Source organism: Grus americana, chromosome 5 (genome assembly GCF_028858705.1).
Source record: "Grus americana isolate bGruAme1 chromosome 5, bGruAme1.mat, whole genome shotgun sequence".
NCBI lineage: Eukaryota > Metazoa > Chordata > Aves > Gruiformes > Gruidae > Grus > Grus americana.
In genome coordinates this window covers 22,367,913-22,385,816 of record NC_072856.1, presented here as the reverse complement: position 1 = coordinate 22,385,816, position 17,904 = coordinate 22,367,913, and the positions used below count along the sequence as shown (strand labels likewise).

The 17,904-nt window shown below is 42.0% G+C and overlaps 2 protein-coding genes across 3 annotated transcripts in view; one reads left to right on the top strand and one right to left on the bottom strand.

Moving 5' to 3' along the window:
• PRR5L (proline rich 5 like) overlaps window positions 1–4,293 on the bottom strand; it is a 79,169-nt gene extending 74,876 nt beyond the window's left edge. Inside the window, exons 1-2 of the mRNA XM_054827127.1 lie at window positions 4,157–4,293; window positions 536–721 (exon numbers count right to left, since the gene is read on the bottom strand). The gene's annotated coding sequence lies outside the window, so the exon portion shown is untranslated. The remainder of the gene's footprint in view (window positions 1–535; window positions 722–4,156) is intronic.
• COMMD9 (COMM domain containing 9) lies at window positions 4,163–14,430 on the top strand. Of its 2 annotated transcripts, none has more exons than XM_054827132.1 (6): window positions 4,163–7,796; window positions 7,896–8,021; window positions 8,557–8,696; window positions 9,479–9,513; window positions 12,219–12,322; window positions 13,456–14,430. In XM_054827132.1, exons 1-6 carry the CDS (start codon window positions 7,746–7,748, stop codon window positions 13,594–13,596), a joined length of 597 nt encoding a protein of 198 aa, XP_054683107.1. In that variant the 5' UTR covers window positions 4,163–7,745; the 3' UTR covers window positions 13,597–14,430. The 2 variants fall into 2 exon arrangements, with proteins under 2 accessions (XP_054683107.1, XP_054683106.1); XM_054827131.1 differs by having other exon boundaries at window positions 8,479–8,696.
• Window positions 14,431–17,904: the final 3,474 nt, after the last annotated feature.

The following is a 17,904-nucleotide window of genomic DNA, read 5'->3' as shown; positions in this document are numbered from 1 at the left end:
TATTTCCAGTCTTTAATGCTATGGTTTATTTAATCAAAGTGCAATGAAAATACATAGGAATGTCATGATTATATTCCAAGCTCTCAAAAACCGAGTTTCTTCTCTATCTGCATTATAACATCAGTTTTAATTTACATATTATTTCTTAGTCCTATGGCTATGACTTTCCATTCTGTTTACAAGTCCACAATATTAATGCTTTGTGAAATATATCCCTCTATTTTAGAGATATCAACAGGAAAAAGAGACAATAAATACCCCTACAGTAGTAGGATAGGTATGTGAATAGCTGCTTAGAAGTGAAGAATTGGTACTATGTTATGCCATAAATATTCTTAGCAGAAATCTCTGCATGCTATTATGTAATAATGCATATTTAATACCTAAAGAAGTAAATAGTTTTGTTCCTATATGTATATATTTAGAACAGCTACTTTAATTTTTGTCAGAATTTCCAGAAGTTTTCTGCTAACAGGGGAAAAAAAAAATAAAAATAAAATAAAATAAAATAAAATAAAATAAAATATTTCCTCACCTTTTTGTTTGTTTGTTTTCAGAATTGTCAGACATTTTCTATCTTTGTCCCCCAGTGGTTTAACGCCAAATGTTCTCACGGATGCGCTCTTTCAATATACAGCAGGAGAACTTCTGGTGCAGAGATTTCTGGTGCTGGATATGCATCACCATCTTACCAGTTTCATATGCCTTTTCCTTACCTTATCTAGTAAGAAACAAAAAGAAAGAGAACACAAAGTTCCTAACTTCTAACTGGTAAACTTTTATAAGCAAGTCTCAAAGTACATGCATTACATACACTTTAGGGGCTATGCACTATTTTTTTTTTCTATTCTGTGTATGAACTGTGAAAACCTTAGCTGTAGCCATAACATAAATAATAAGAACCAATGTATTATTTTGTAGCTGGGGTGTATTGCCTTCACTAGCAACCTTAAAAATAATCACTACTACCTGGAAAACACTACAGGAATGTAGTGCTTTTTTCCTTCAGTCCAGTTGTTACAGCTGGAAAAAATGGACAAGATTTGGTTCCCACAAGCCCTTCTTCAGGATATTTGCATGTAGGGTGTTTGAGTTATAGGTCCACATGACTCCTGGCTTGCAGAGCTCTCAGCAGGGGTGGACCCTCGTGTCTATTTAGAGACCTGCCGGTATCTAACCAATGTCTGGCACCTGCATTTAATAAGCACAAAAGGGCCAAAGCAGAAGCATCTGAAGCACCTGAAACAGTTACTGTTTAGAAACAGATCTTTATGTTCTAAAGGCTTCTCTGTACTTTTGAGATTGTGTTAGAGCAGCTATATTAGCATGAAATTTCCTACAGCATCTAGTGAGCTTTTCAGCTTCCATTAATCACTCAGGTTCCTGAGTATCTTAACCACCAAAATACTTATCTTTTGATGCAGCTAGCTGTATTTCATGTGTTTTGCCAGTAGAGCTAAACCAGTTAGAGGGCATGGTGTTTGCTTATGTAGCCAACATTTTTATACTGGCAACGTTTCACATTTCAAGCCAGTTCAATCTGCCTGGTTGAGGAGGCTATTATGGTTTCTCTAAGTTCATCACTATTTTCATGACCAATAAATCCTTAGGAATGTACATTTCCTATTGAAGTCAGAGGCTTTCTGCATCCTAATAAAGGATCAGCTGGCAGTTTAAACATCCTGCATTTTATTCGTTGTTGGTTTTTTGCTCCATCCATTTTACAAGGATTTTTCTCCCACACTTCGAAGGAGAAGTGAATCTATCTTGTTTGCTGCTTAGTTTCTACATTGGTCATCACCTCAAGGCCAATCAGGACATGCTTGGTTCTCACTTTTTGAGTCAAGGTGCCAAGACACTTGCTATTGTCCTATGTTCCAGGGCAGTTTTTAATCATTTTTAAAATTGAAGGTTGCTCCCTTACTAGATATGGGAAGTGTCAAAATTGTCTACAAAGTTTTGTCAACACAGCAATGCTAGCTAGAAATATGAAGAAAAAAAAAATCATAGCTCTGCTAGCAGCACCTCCAGCATGGATGAAAGTCTGCCCCCCAGCTGAGTGATGCAGGCAGCCTGCAGGCAAGAAACCCGTGGGCAGGAAAAACACCTCTGGCAGGGGCACTCTGCACCTCCCCTACGGGGCTCTGCTGACATACCTAAAAGAACATAGGTTTTGTAGCCTGAGGATTAAAATCCTGGATTTTAAGCTTTTATACCTGCTCATAATCCACAGTCTCTCTCTGCCCTTAGGCATAAAAGCTGAGGAGGACTGTGGTAACCTCCCGTGACTGCTGTTCACATAGTGGGTTAGGTGGAACAAAGAGACCACATCTGCTGGAAAGCTCATTTTAACTGGAGCAAAAGGGGTGAGGACAGGAACATGAAAGCAAAATTTGTGCTAGTAGATTAAACATGCTCTGAACTGTTTTCTGGCCCATAGATCAATGGATATAGAACAGTTTGCAAGAGCTACTTGGCTCTTGGTCTCTTGGACGGGGTGGCCACATGCACACTGCTTGTTGGGGTTGCTTCCTAGTCCATGCCAACTCCTGACTCATACCCTGGAGCTGCTTGTGAGAGTGACAGTGAGTGGAAACCATGCAAAGAACAGCACTAGCAATTTAACAGTAAAGGCCTCAGGAATGTTCTCTGCCACTGTTTAGTTTACTAGTGTCGATGCAACCAGACATCAAGAGGAAATTTGCCCTCCTGGTAATATATCTAAGCATGATTTCAGGTGACAAGACGAAGAAATTTCTGCCCTAGCCCTGGCATGGAAAGACTGACATAGCCATTAATATGTAAGATAGTATAAATGGGACTTTAGAAAGTTGGAGACGTTTCGGCAAAGTCCTGGTTGGAGAATATGACTCCAAGTAGGCAGCTGGTACTAGTAAACCCAATCTTGCCTGCATGCTTTGTGAATATTTCTTTCCTATTATTTGTTCTTTTTTGCTAAAGAATCACCATTAAAAAAAAAACCCCAAATAATGCAAAAGTAACAGAGGAAATTATGTGTCTTACACTTTATCTTGCTCAATCTCTAAATCAGAATCACCTAGTATGGAGTTCTTTTCTTCAGGGCAAGAGAACAGCTTCACTTTTCCTTGCAGCAGGGAAATTGCACACGCCCAGCAGGGTGCAGTTACAGAATACAACCTTGCCTTGCAGCAGAAAGCCCATAAGGAAGAGACCATTGTTCTGCAACAGATGCTCCAGTGAATACAGGCTACACTGCAGGTAAAAACCTAATAGTTCTTCCCATCAAATCTTTAATATCTCAAGGATTTCTCTCCCAGGAAGCTAAATTTATTCCTTTCCTTTTTTACTTCTTGAGAGGAAAAAGGGGGAAGGGGGGGGAAGGGGGGAAAAGGGGGGGGGAAGAGAAAAAGAGCACTGGCTGGAATGGGTTTTGTCAAGTTACTTGTTTGCTTAATGCTTATTTTCACCTTGAATATATTAGGAACACCAAGACTGACTTTTCCTCACAACACAGTCCCTGTCAGATACATTTATTTTGGGCTCTTACTTTAGTTGATGGACTATAACAAGGATGACATTTTTGCACTGTGTTTATCTGTCATTGGAGTTATATAGCTACATGTAAAAACACAGAGCGTATTTCACACTGACTTACTGAAATTCTTCAGTTCAGCTTTCTATCTTTTCATTTTTTGCCTTGTGGTATCACAGAATTTATTCTGTCATGACAGCTGACTTCTGTTGAAGATACATACTTTGTATGTGAAATGCACACAGTTCTTTCAATGCCTATATATGAAATACACACAGTTCTTCCCCTTACCTTCCTCTCCTTTTTTTTCTTTCTTTTTTTTAAAAAAAAAAAGTTGACAGTCCCTCTCCATTAAAACAGCCAAAGGGCACACAGACAACTTCCCTCCTGATATTTTCCTGGTAGGGAAAAGTTTAAATCCCTCAGAGTCCATCAGAGTGAGTTGTATATATACCTGACAAAAAGGGAATTCCCCCTGGATATTCCTTGCCAAGTACCAGTAGATACAGAAAACTAGGACAACTTGCTATATTAAGTGAAAATGCAAATGAAGAAATGTTCTCCTACAGCAGCCCCAGGAAGTCCCCAACTCCCAAAGAAACCTCCCACCTAGCCCTCAGAAGTTATCCCTTCTTGCCTCACCTCTCTTCTCATTCAAGTGATTCCGAGCCAGGGTCCCTGATTGTCTCTCCCCACATGAAATACCAATTCTGGAGACTTTTGTACATGGCTGGAAATAGAGGTCACAGACAGGAACAGCAGACAGCAGTTAAGTACACATACCCATACATCCACACCCCCATGTCCAGGGGATCCTGAATTTAGAATATCAACAGTATTTAAGTCTCGTAGCCCAGAGACTGCCCACTCACCCAGCCCCCTGCAGTGCTATTGCCCACATATCTGCACTGCTTCAGGAAGGACAGTTTGCAGATACCGCAGGCTGGCTCAACAGAGAGAGAGAGAAATCAGTCAGTACTATAGCTGTATCACCCAGGTCTGGGTGCAGGCAAATTTGCCCAACTCAGAAGCAGAGTTTGATTTTCAAACTCAACGACAGTTCAGCTCTTGGGATCCAAGCCAATTCCTGCACATAATGCTGTGCAGATGCATCTGTTGGCTCAGAGCTCACAGGCCAGTCCCACTGGGTAATATAGACATGAAATCACGGGAAAAAGGGCTATGAGAAGACCTAAGGAGGTCATCTAATCCATCTCATTCATCTAAGTGTTTTGTTTACAAACTCGGAGAGAATTGCCTCTGGCACAGCAGATAATCGAATGGTATTTCTCAAAACTTCCTGATAAGCACACTGATCATAGGGCCAGCCTTCCTTACATGATGCAGTCTCACCCTTCACCCCTTATAATCTGATTTTGAAGGTCTGGACCTTGAGACAGAGGGGAGGGGAGAGAAAAGAAAAATCTACTCACCCTCAGATAAATGTTTTACTAAGCACTTCTGTTGGCTTCTGACCATGAGCTACAAACAGCATTTCAATTTTTATATTAAATCAAACGTGACATTATTTCCTCATAATTAGAAGGCTCCCAGAGTAAGGAAATGGCAACAATAGGAGGTGGACTGGAGACCTAATTCAGTACAATGCTAGCTGTGCTTACTGACAAGCAGCATCTTTGTTCTGAATATGTGACTCACAGGTCAATGTTCTCTCTTGCCACATACTCCTATGATAGTTAGCAAAGGCAGTTATCTACACACACCCTCCTTTTGCATCTCTCCACCTACTTGTCTGACAAAGTTACTCTGTACAATTAAGTCCTTAACCTAGGCATGGATCAATCTGACTTTACGTAAGTCATGTAAAGTCATTGCTTTAGAAAAAAAGTGACCCTCTTCCCCACTTGGATACAGCATTTCAGAAGTTTTACTGCTTAGAAAAATTCTGCTTACCTCTGACTGTAGAAAATGCTTGTTTTATTGGTTCGGGAACAAGGCAAGCAGGCAGATTATAAGAGGTCAATGATGCAGTTACAATATTAAGTGATATCCCATGAACAATCTCTATGTTTCCTTTAGGCTTACTTGCTCAGATTGTAACACTGCTGGTTTTTCATACTGCTTTCATTCTGTTTAGCCTTTCACAATCTAAGATTACTGCTGACATTAATAAATGCCCTAGCAAAAAAGATAGGACTGTAACAAAGGCCTGCTTATATGTGATAAGAAACTATTCATTGTTACTTTAGGTAGAAGGGTAACGATTCTTAGAATGAGCACCTGCCACACATCATGATAAAAAGGAGGAGCTACAAGACACTTCAAGGTCCTTATGTACATACTTGTCAGGAAGGGAGGACACTAATTGCCTCCAGGAGCATCCTTATCTTCCTGAGGCATATAGCAAACAATTACCAACACCGAAGTATTGAGAAACTAGGGGAAAGGTAACTTGGGCCAGGGTCCCCACAACCACCGACCCATAAGCCCCCTACCCAAATTATACCACCTACTCAAAAGACAGAGGTGGAGAAAGGAACTGAGCACGCATTCTAGTTTGCATACTAGGCGAAGAAATATGAACCAATTATAGTAAAGGCGAGTGTACCACTTTGTAATCTTTGTAAAATTTGTGTATAAATATGACAAGAGAACCAGCGCTAGCTATGCCTGATTAGAGGAACTATCCTCTTGACACCCAGCGCTGCCATAAAAGGAAATGCCTGCTTCTTAATGCTAAATTGGTGTTAAGGAGTTTTCTTTTATTCCCGAACTTTGGTGACAAAGAGAACAAGTTTCCACTTTCCTAGCTCTTAAATCCTGACCTCTAACCACTACCCCATTTCTTTTTTCCTTTGGGATGCTATTCTTTTGCCCACTAACTGCAAATCTTTCATTTTGGAAACAAAAATTAGGATCCACCATCCTTCTCTTCATCTTCTGGTCTATTCCAGTGTATAATATACACATACTGTCGTATATGTGTAGGTGGAAAATGATCACTGTGGCATCAATAAAAGAGAGACCATCACCAAATCTTTCAGATACTTCATCTCAGGCAGCAATAGACAATGTCATCTGTGTAGCTCATTTTCCTTTTCTTATCAGAGTATTGAGTTGTATGGTATGGTCACCTGGATAAGTAATTACCGTCCACAACACCTGCTGCCCACTTGGTCTTGCCACCTAAACTCAGAAGCACACCAGCTCTTCCAGGAGGGCCCCACCAACGAAGATGACTCCACACAGCAGACCCTCAGCTTTACCTAACGTGCTGCCTGTGCTGGGTTAGATTTGTTGGTGACACAGTGCTAGAGAAAGCAGCAAAATACATGGCAGCTCTCCAAACTGATCAATCATACAAACTAATTTCAAGAGGCTACAGATGGTAAACTCATACCCCAAAACAGTTCCCGCAGAGCTCTGTTTCCTGTTGCTCATGAAAAATGATGGAAAATAAAACCCTCTCCCTTTGGATTCTTCTGCCTTTTAACGTTTCCCAGCATGAGAGAGGGAAATCAGTTCCTCTGCAAGAGGAAGCACTTTTCCCTGCCACACTTGTGAAGCCCAGTGCAAACAGCATTTAGATATTTGCATTTCTTACCGTGTATTATTCTGCTTACAGAACCATGCAAATGTAAATGAGGATGGGGGTGCTGTGACACAAGTAGTGATGGGGAAAGATCATAGATTACCGGTATCCTGGAACCAGATGTGCTGGGAATTACATAAGACAAAGAGAAGACTTTCTCTCTCAGAGAAAGGACTTATATAAATCTTTTACAAAGTGAAAGATACACACATTTTGCTAAGATAATGGTCCATGTCATTGCAGCAGCACCATGATAAATCTTATGCCTTCAGTTCCCACTGGCTGAAAATAAGTGTTTACAGCTAAATTCTGCATCCAATGTAGAGCTTTACACTGACAGTAAAAAAATGAGTAGGTTGAGGAGAGCAAGGCCAGGTATTTAGGGCCTGCCCCCGTCCCGGCCTCCTCACTACCGAGTGCCGCTGCACGGCCGGGCTCTCGCCGTAGGCCCCCTCGCACGGCCCACGCACTCCCACCCGCTCCACAGCGGGCGGGGGCCGCTTCGCTAAGCCTTCAACGCGGGGCCGGAGTTTGAGGCCGAGATAACGCGACGTCCCCTCCCGTGTCAGGACTACAGCGCCCGGCCTGCCCAGCCTCACCGCCCTGGTCCTCCTTCCGCCCGCCTCAGCTGACAGCGCCAAGGGGAGCTCGGCGCCCGGCTCAGCTGACAGCGCCAAGATGGCGGCGGTGCGGGACGGGGAGTTCGCTGCCCTGCAGAGCCTGCTGAAGGTGAGCGGGCCGCCGAGCTGCCAGGGGACGGGGCGCCCGGTCCCGCGGCTGCCTCTCCCGGGCCGCGGCTGAGCGCCCCCCCGCTTTGCTCCCCGCCAGGCGCCGTCGAAGGACGCCGTGCGGCAGCTGTGCCAGGAGTGTTTCTCCAGCCCTCCCGCCGGCCTCGGCCCGCTGGCGCAGCGCGCCTGCCCCGGCCTCGCCGCTGGCCCCGAGGAAGCGTTGCAGGTGAGAAACGGGCGGGTCAGCGCCGGGCTCCGGCGGGAGGAAGAGCAGCAGGCGCGGCAGCGAGCGGGGTGCCTTCGGGAGTGCCCTCTCCCGCTGCGCGGAAGCGGGGCGCGTCGGAAGGAGCGGGAGGATGGGAGCTGCCCGCCTGGGCCTCACTGTGCGGCAGGGACGGAAGGAGCCGCCGGGAGTGGGCACCAGCCCAGAGGTTGGCCCAGGCCCTCGGAAAGGTGCGCGGCGCCACGGGGCTTCAAAGGACGAAAGTAACGAAACGTGCTCCGTAGAAGCAATCCCCCCCTCCGGGGGCACAGCCCGGAGGGGCCTTACAGGGAGGCAAAAGGGAAGTGCGTGAGGCGTGCATGCTAGAGGACAGTGAGAACCTGTTAAAGCTGTCAGACAGTACTTGGATGTCCAAGGCCCTGGTGGTGTCGGTCTCACTGCAGAAGTTGTGTCTCTCCAGGCTACCGAAGGCCCATCCCGACCTGTATGTAATGCTTTTCAACGCAGCAGAGCCCTTTCCCCTCTTCCTTTCCTACAGCTGGTATCTGCTTTGCACAACCTCACAAGGCACGTCGTGTACCGTGGTTTGACAAGGGCAGAAGATATCCTCTCTATCTTTCCAGAAAACTTCCACCAAAATCTGAAAAACCTTTTGACTAAGATAATCTTGGAGAATATGTGAGTGTACCCATCTGCCATTTGCTTTCAGCTGGAAAGTTAAAGCCTATGTATCTGGTTTGATATGCAGATAGTTGGCAGCATGCAAAGTCTTGTTTCTATGAATTTTGTGCATGCCTTGGGCATAATCACACAGGTTGGGATGAACAGTGTTGAATGAAATACGTTATCTGAGTGGAATGGCAAACAAAACAGCCATGGGCACAGAGAGTTTTCCCAAGACGTTTGGAATGGGTGGGGGCCTCATTAACATAATGCAAAGCCCCTTTTATCTCAACAACTCACCTGTGTGGTGGAAAAATGCTACAGATGATGATAAAACTCAGAGGAATAGATTTCAGCACTACAAAATCTGATTGGGTAGCATCTAGATGCCCGTCCACTTACCACGTTGGCTTAGGTGTGGAGGCAACTAAGGGGTGCCTGGGGGTAGAGCATACATGAGGTGGCGGCAGAGGATAGCTGTTCTACATATTTGTACGTCTCACTGGTAGCCCATTGCTTTGATAAAACCGGGCTGAATAGTATATGCCATAAGTGAGCCACGCTTACAGAAGAACCAATAGTTGGTCACCAATTTACTTACCGTTGCTCACCAGTGATAGCCTTTCCTCAGTAGCACTGGCAGTTTCTCTCTCCTGCTTACTGCTGCAGCCCTGGTGACTCTTCTGTCAGCATAAGCCACTCTGAATGCTTTCCCTACCTTTTTTTCTTTTTTGTCTCTTTTTTTTTTTCTTCAAAGCACTACTGATACTGTTTTTTTCTTCTCCACTTTTTCACAGCTCTGCTTGGAGGAATGAAGCACAAGCAAGTCAGAGTAAGTAGTAGATCCCATCTTGATGCAATTAATGTTTCCTAAGGTCATTTGAGTTTAGTGTTTAGAATAGTGCATTGTAACATGTTTTCATAATGTAGTACAGGGATGCCCCCATTTGCTTTAGAGGAAGCTGTATGATTGTGGCATCACAGAGCTCAGCAGAAGCCAACAAGTTTGTATTCAGATCTGTGCTGCTGTGCTAAATTGTTTCCAGTCCTCAGGCAATTCCATTTAATACTCAGTCTGTTGCTACCTTGCAGAGTGTAGTTTATATCAAGTATTTGTAAAACTTTTGAAAGTGAAGCACTCTGTCCTCCCATTCAAATACTAAGTGATAGCCATATTCAATAACTCTGCGCTGTAAAGGATATGTATATACTGGGGAATACCTTACCTTTGCACGTCTAGTCAATTCTGTGCATTCTTTCTCTTCTACGCATCAGGAAGTATACTGCATATATTAATAACTCTGCTTTTTCCTCTCCTTTCTAAACAGTGATGTAATTAAGGAATGCAAACTTTTAATAGCATCATGAGCAATGAGTTACATCCCAGTTAAGTGTTCCATGCAGCTACAACACTGTTTTCTCCCCAAGAGGTTTTCTTTAGAACTGTAGCACTTAGAGGCTTGCAAATGAGAGTTGATACATAACAGAGTACTTTGAAGTCTGCATGGATCCTCCTTACCCTTTTCTTTGCCTGCAGAGAAGATAATGTCCAACAGCTAAACAGTATGGCAAGACCTGGAAATACACTGTCCCTCAAAGTTCTAATGGTGAGAGGGAAGAAACTATTGCATAATGCTAATACAGTAAATACAGCAGTTGCTTATACTAAACAATTTTCTAGTGTAACCAAGACACATAAATGCTTTTTTTTTGTATCCTTAACATTATCATGTATTAGAGGAAATGAGAGCAAGCATGACACACCAGCACGACACACTAGCTAGGTCTTCACCGCCCAGAAGCAAGGCTGTGTGTGTGGCTCTTGGAGCACCACCCAGAAGCTCTGCTCTGACAGTCATGTCAGAATAAATGGCTACAGGGTGCCTGAAGAAACATTGTTCCTGTTTATGTCAGCTGGGGATTTCCAAAGAAGTCTGAATGAAACATAGAATCGACCCCATAAAAGTTACAGTAGTTAAGCCCCTTGGCTGCAAATGGCCTTTTGAAACAGAAAGGGTTTGTCTTTGTTTCTACGGCCTTTGTGTGGACTGTTTTTCCCATGAAACTGGATGCTGCACTTTCAAACGTAGAAAGTATAGCTCAGCTCTTACCAGAAAATGGAGTTGAAAAAAGTGCAAGAGGTGTTCCAAGTCTTTTAAATGTGACAGAACCAAAGTGGGAATGACTTTAAGTATGCCCTGTTAAACTGCACCTTAAAACTTGTTTTCTTTACGTATATTTTAAGAAAGGAATCTACCTTACAGACATTTTCCAAATTTCTGGATTCTGGTGGCATATTGTGCTTTACCACTGGGCAGTCAATGGTTCAAGCCTTGTCTTTTAACACTTGCTGTCATTATCTGGTTGAAAAAGTAATTATGCTTTCCTCTGGTTTGCAGTTTATGTGAGAAAACACTTGTAAATCTGAGATGAAAATGTTAATATGGTTTCTTTTTCTTGGTTAAAATTTATATTTTTAATTAAAGTAGGAAACTTTGTTTTGTTCAAACAAGGGGGAAAGATATCTGTATGCCACCCATCTAAATACCTACCTCAGTTTCACTTTAATATATTCTTCAAACGTTCATTGTATTTATTACTTGTAGCTGAAAGACACTATTGAAAAACATTATGGTCCTAGGAACTGACAACGAGCACTTGCAGCCAGCCGGTTGGTGCCAGAGTTTTGTTGGGAGAACGTTAATCTCAGTTTTTATGGTAGTTTACACGGGGCTTAGGAACTCGAGGATTTGTAGTGCAGTGAGCTCCATTAAGTACACACCATCATAAGAGAATATCCCCATCTCCTCTCTGTAAGATATACCTGTGCAGATTTCTTGGCAGGGCAGCCAAGTCAGACCTGTCTTCCTTCCCTTGCAAGGCTCATGGAGTCTCCAGCCCTGAACTATTGCTGTCAGTATTGCACCATACTGTTGAATGATTTCTGTTAAGCTACATCTAATTAGGATGATATCTTCAATATTCTCAACAAATTGGCAGGACATGTGAAGACTGCAGTTTACCAATATGTATGCTGTATTGCAGAATGCTTTGATTCACAGTTTGGAGAGCTTAAAATAACATGTTTTATACTGCTGGATTTTAAGAGCATTCCTGTGTGCTTTTGTATCAGTTACAGAACAGAGCAATAAGCATGTAGGTCCCAAAACAACTCGCGATGAAACATTAGTTGAGTGTTGCAGGCAACAAAGCGGGGGATGAAGAGCTGGAGAAGACAACTTACTGCTCCCCTTCCCTTCAGCTGCTTTGTGAATTTACCTATGCTTGTCTTGCACTGTACCATCCTTGCGTGTGATGATGGGAGAACCCTATTTGCCCTTCCGGTGTCATGAGGAAGCCTTCAAAGACTGGCTTATTGCAGAGTAAAAATTATGTGAAATCACGTAGTAGCACTAAAGTTGTACGCTTCCCAGGGCCAGAAGTGGAGAAGCATGTACATGGTGATAGTCATAGGTTCCAGGATCAGGTGTCATCATGTGCTGCTGGACCTAACAGACCCACTTTTTAATCCCTCAGTCTCCCTGCCTCGGCTGGTTGACATGGACTGGAGGGTGGACATCAAGACATCTTCAGACAGCATCAGCAGAATGGCAGTCCCTACTTGCCTGCTTCAGTTAAAGGTAATGTCAGTGGCTGTAAAAGATACAGGATCAAAATAATCAAGTTGAACACCTGACTTAGCAGTGGTAGTGCAAAACAGTTCAGACAGGCATCTGGTGCTTGCCTATTGCCTGGCAGGCCATTAGCAGCCTTTCTCGGAGATGATCTTTGAAATACTACAGAGCCTGGGAATGATGTCTCTGAAAGCCTTCTTTTTGTTGCAAGGGAAAGTTTTCTTTGCATGAGATTGCAAGAAGGCAGCATATTTGTTCTCTGGTCAAGATTGTTCTCTACAGAAAGAAAGAAGATAAATTATGAAGTCATTGCCCTTTAATTCTAAGCCACTCATCGGCATGTTTAACTGACTGCATTAGTTGGGATATGACTTTTGATTACTAATAACTTCCTTCACTGGCTACATCTATCATTTGGGGAGTATAGCTAAACTTACTATTTATATTCTACAGAGTTCTGGATTGCCCCCATCCAGTAAAAATGGGGTGGGTGGGTTTCAAAGGAGGAGGAAAAAAAAATTTAATTTAGAATCATAGAATGGTTTGGGTTGGAAGGGACCTTAAAGATCATCTAGTTCCAACCCCCCTGCTGTGGGCAGGGACACCCTCCACTAGACCACGTTGCCCAAAGCCTCATCCAACCTGGCCTTAAACACTTCCAGGGATGGGGCCTCCACAACCTCTCTGGGCAACCTGTTCCAGTGCCTCACCACTCTAACAGTAAAGAATTTCTTTCTAACATCTAAATCGACCCTCCTTCAGCTTAAACCCATTACCCCTTGTCCTGTCACTACACTCCCTGATAAACAGTATAGAATTTCTGTGTGTGCGATGGGATTAAGCTGTGCAGTATCTGCTAAGATGCTCTTGATATGGATGTGGCTTCCTGCCACGAGTGTCTTCAGAATTTCCCCATGCTCATGGCAGTATATGCTTACTTGCGCTCTGTCAATGGCAGTGCACTCCACTAGTGAGGCACACAGCTTAGAAAATGTGCCGTGGTCCTTCAGGATGGAGCTGGATGACAAACTTAAAGCATTTTTCTTAATCTATCTATTGAACGCTGACTTTTGTAATGGCACTGCAAAAACAAGTGAATTACTTTTTCTTACAGCTGATGTCTGCATTCCTGTTTTCAGATTCAGGAAGATGTTGCCTTATGTGGAAATAGTCCTGTTGTTTCTGCACTGACTGTGGAACTGAGCAAAGAAACCCTGGACACTATGTTAGAAGGTCTAGGAAGGATCCGGGACCAACTTTCTGCTGTTGCAAACAAATGAATACTCAAGGGCATGGATTCCAGCAGCGAGGAAGGGAAGTATTCTCTACATACACTAGGCTACAACTTGCGAGAGTTGTATGTAACATGTTTTCTGTTTTAACAAAACAAAATTAAAAAGATTTCTTTGAGTTAATAAGATAGCTTTTGAAAAGCTAACACTTAAACATTCCTGTAGGCTGATGCCCAAAAGTGGTTTCCTAATATGTTGTTGAACAAAAGCTGGTCTCTATTTCAGAAAAGGATTTGAGGGCTCAGAGCTTGGCTTAATCACAAGGGTCGTAACTGAAAATTGCAAATAGCTGCAGCCAATGAAGCGAGTGTTATCTCTCTGCCCTGAAAAGATCTAAAAGGCTTAAGCTGGTTAACGGGCTGCCTTCCAGCGTTAGCAGACAAGGAGAGTGTTTTTCTCTGGAATGTGTGTGTACTGAGGTGCATGCTGGATGTAGCACTCGCTCCCTCTCAATGAAGCACAGCCATGCTGCAGATTGTTATTACAGGATAATGCTTTGAAATAGGGCAATTATGCTACAACACGTTCTCTTCCAATCAGCTTCATAGCATCATTTGCAGAATGACTAGTCTGAATACCTTTAGCAGCAAGTAATTTCCTTCTTCTGTTTGAAAAGAAAAAAGGAGTTCAGATAATTCTTGTTTGGGTTTACTGGACTCTGGGCTCTGCCTTCGCTTCACAAAAACCAGACTGGGAAAATAAAGAATTGATGGCCGTTGTCTGTACTGTGAAACCCTTCTGTGGCAAAATGTGCCTATATTTCCCCAGTGTTCTGTTGTTTGTTTGTGTAAATCTTCATTTAATTAAAAAATGAACTGCTAATTGATTTTTGAATCCTTTTCAGTCCAGAAGAGATGTTGTCCTTGGTTACCTCAGCCTCTTTGTGATGGTGCCTAGTTTCTAGGCTGGTTTAATGGATGTTCACATTTGTTGCTGCAGAGGGATCTTTTGTTTCCTGTTCAAATGGATTAATCTTTTAAACTGTCTTCTCATCATTATAATACACCAGCTCTGTGCAATGTTACAGGTGATGACCCTGACCTAAAAATTTACAAATATACGTACATTGAAAGTGTGGAGGAGTAAGCGCAGAAAATGAACAAAGTTCAGACTCTTCTTTCTGATGAGCTTCTATAATGCTCCAAACTGGAGGACTGGATTCAAATGCTTTGATTATGGCAAAGTCCCACCTTTCATAAAACATTTGGCTCTCTTTCAAGATACAAAACATTGTCATTTGTGTTTGGAAACATGAAATCATTCAAAAAGTGTGCATAAACTACAGAGGTTTGTTAATTAATTTTATACATCCCCACAGAATGCAGGCTAAGTGTAAATGAAGCCTGTGTCTTTAAAAGATACTGGTGTAATACAGCTTATGACAAGTCACTTATTAAGGTCTACTTTGAGCAAAGATTGTAATGCTTAGTACAGTATCAAGGTAACCTGGTAAATTTCATATATAATAGGGAAATCTGAAAGGAGAAAATGGATATTCAAGAGCCTGTTCCATAAGATTCAAACTGTGAAAAACATCTGTAACAGACTTCAGTTTGAGGACGTTTTGTTGCCTTTGCAGCCTAGCTTTAAAAAAATCTTAAATAGTTTATATTTTACTGTTTATTTTAGAAGGTAAGAATCACTGAGGAGGTAAATAATGCGTAATGAAGTACTTGTGTTAGAGGAGCTGAGGAAGTCAATACACAGGGGAAATCGTTGACGAAAATTCTGAAGTTATAATCAAAATGTTGTAGGGCCTAATGAAACGAAGAACTGATAGTCGCATAGAGTTCTCACACAAAACCATTGTAGAACTGTAGAACAGTTGCAAAGAAAAGACTTAAAACTGAAAAGGCTTTTTCAGTGTCAGAGTGGCCCTATCTGCAGGTAGCTAAAAGTTGCCCATGGAGACTCAATAAAGGGGCTGTGCACTAGATCAGAGGCATGACAAACATCTGATGACTTTGAGGGGTATATCTCAAGTCATTCTGCAAGAAGATACTGGTATTTTCTAGCCTAAGATTTAGGAGACTATGAAAGCTTGCCTTCAAATCTTTGCCTAAAAAGTTAGGTATTTTCTCTTTGGCTCATATCACCTTTGCCAGAAAAGCTGAGACTGCTCAGAAAAAGGTATATAAAACAAGAGATGCTGAGTAGGACTGTCATTACCCAACCAGCAAGAGTACTTTACGCTAAAGTCCTACTTACGGAGACTGCTACAGAGAGAATAATATGCCTGCTATTGCAGGCACTTATATCTGACCTTTTTCATAAAATGATTGGTCTTTTAAAATCAGAGTTTCATCCTCCCTCCACATATTGCTGCTATTTTGTAGCCTAGCCTAAATGTATTCACCACTAATTTATTATTAGCTTGTTCCTGTGCCAGCACTGTCCTCTAGTTTACTTCTCTCCTAGCTTTCCATTTTTCCCTTATGCTTATGAAGCAGTGAAATCCCCCTCCACTTTTGATGGCTAAGCCTAGTAAGCTCTATATTCTGTGCCTTTCAGCATCATAGTGGACATTCTTCACTTACCGTTTGCATCTCCCTTGAATGGGGTCACTACAATTGTTCATTTCTGGAGAGTAGTCCAAGGACATTAATAAAGAATAGAGCTGTCATAGTATGTGAATCACCTGAATGAACTCCTCCTCCCAGGAAACCACCTACCTTCATTGTGAAGTGGAGCTCAAAACTCCATCTTCATTGCAGTATTTGAGGATTAGAAAAACCACCTCCTATATATACACTGTTTATCAAATGATAACTCAATTACACTAAGCAAAACAGTGATACATTTATTTATAAAACACAGGTATGCAAGTTAAATTCAAATTGTCGTTTCACAATTCAGAGATTGTGTTGGATCTGACTGTGTCAAAGTGTTGAAAAAGTATTTAAAACATTAAATCCTACTTTGTATTATTCAAAACAATTTTGCTTCCTCTTACTGCAAGAAAATGCATACTTTAGGGTGTTCAGGCTAAAAGTTGTACAGATGTGATTGAGAGCAAGGAGAACTTTGGAAGAGAATGCTTTTATGATTCCTAGCTGCCACTTCAATTAATGATCTTTAAACGTTGGTTTAAAACAGTAGAAGACTTTACAAGACTCATGATGGTTTGGTAAAGGTATAATAGTTGCTCTGTGTTTAAGTTTTGGGTTTAATGTGTGAAATTTACATATTTAAGCTCTTGCAAAACTATCATCTATATGGAGTTTTTGCTTTGTTTATAACTGAGGCGCTATTACTTCACTTCAAACAAGTTATTTTGTTACTAGTAATCTGGTTTAGAATTATTTTGACCTAAGTGAAAACCTGTTAGTTTCAGTTTGTTTAGTATCTAATTTTCACTGGAGATAATAGAGTTTATATTTCACAATATATATGGGACCCTCTGACCAGATTAGGACTGAAAAAGGCTTTTTTGGTAACAAATCTGTGATAGGCCTCTTGTTAAGTGAACATCATTTCTCTTAAAAATCACAACAGCTCAGCTTGATCTCAGTTCTTGGTACTAGGAACAACATCTAACAGTGTAATTTCCTCAGCTGCTTAATAACTGTAGTTATTCTGAATCATAATAACCCCTACAAAAGTAACCAGTTTAATGAATTCACCAATCTTTCTCACATACCCCTTAAAAGATTAATCTCACTAAGCTGTAGAGAAGTAAAGTGCTTATGGTTGCAATAAATCAGTGGCAGCACTGGGAGCTGAGGCATCCCACCTCCCCAGACCCTTTTCTAGCTTCTTGACCCCTTAGTCAGAAACTTTATTCCATGACGCAATAATTACGCTAACAGTCATATATTTTTTCAGCCATCTACACAGACATTGTGCAGGTAGTTGCCGATTTTTTGCTCTATTTTTAATGTAAGAGGTTAATAATGCTTGGGACACTTGGGCCTTGCTTATTGAGTAACTGTCACCTCCAAGGTGTAACTTGATTAACGTTATGTAATTCAGTCTCCAGTTGGTTTACCACTTTCCAATAACCACGTCAGGAATATCACTGCACTAGCACAGCCCTGCAGCATTACCTTGGCTTACCCACCATCAGTATTCGGTAATCCTGCCCAGCATTTTCAAACAACTGTCACGGTTCACATTCATCTGCCCCCTGCTTGAAGGCACTACAAATGCATTATAAACACTGGTGAATTAAACCTCACAGACTATGGCAGGGGGACTTTTGTAGCAAGCCTGAGGAGAATGTGCAAAAAGTCCTGAATTTTTTAGTTACAATCAAAAATCCATAGGTATCCTTAGAAGCCTCACTATAGGCATCAG

What these genes read in the sequence shown, in the direction of transcription:
- COMMD9 (XM_054827131.1), top strand. Translation starts at nt 7,746, where the DNA reads ATGGCGGCGGTGCGGGACGGGGAGTTCGCTGCCCTGCAGAGCCTGCTG. An exon ending in AAGATAATCTTGGAGAATAT is followed by an intron (nt 8,697 to 9,478) that starts GTGAGTGTACCC and finishes ACTTTTTCACAG; the next exon opens with CTCTGCTTGGAGGAATGAAG. An exon ending in TGAAGCACAAGCAAGTCAGA is followed by an intron (nt 9,514 to 12,218) that starts GTAAGTAGTAGA and finishes TTAATCCCTCAG; the next exon opens with TCTCCCTGCCTCGGCTGGTT.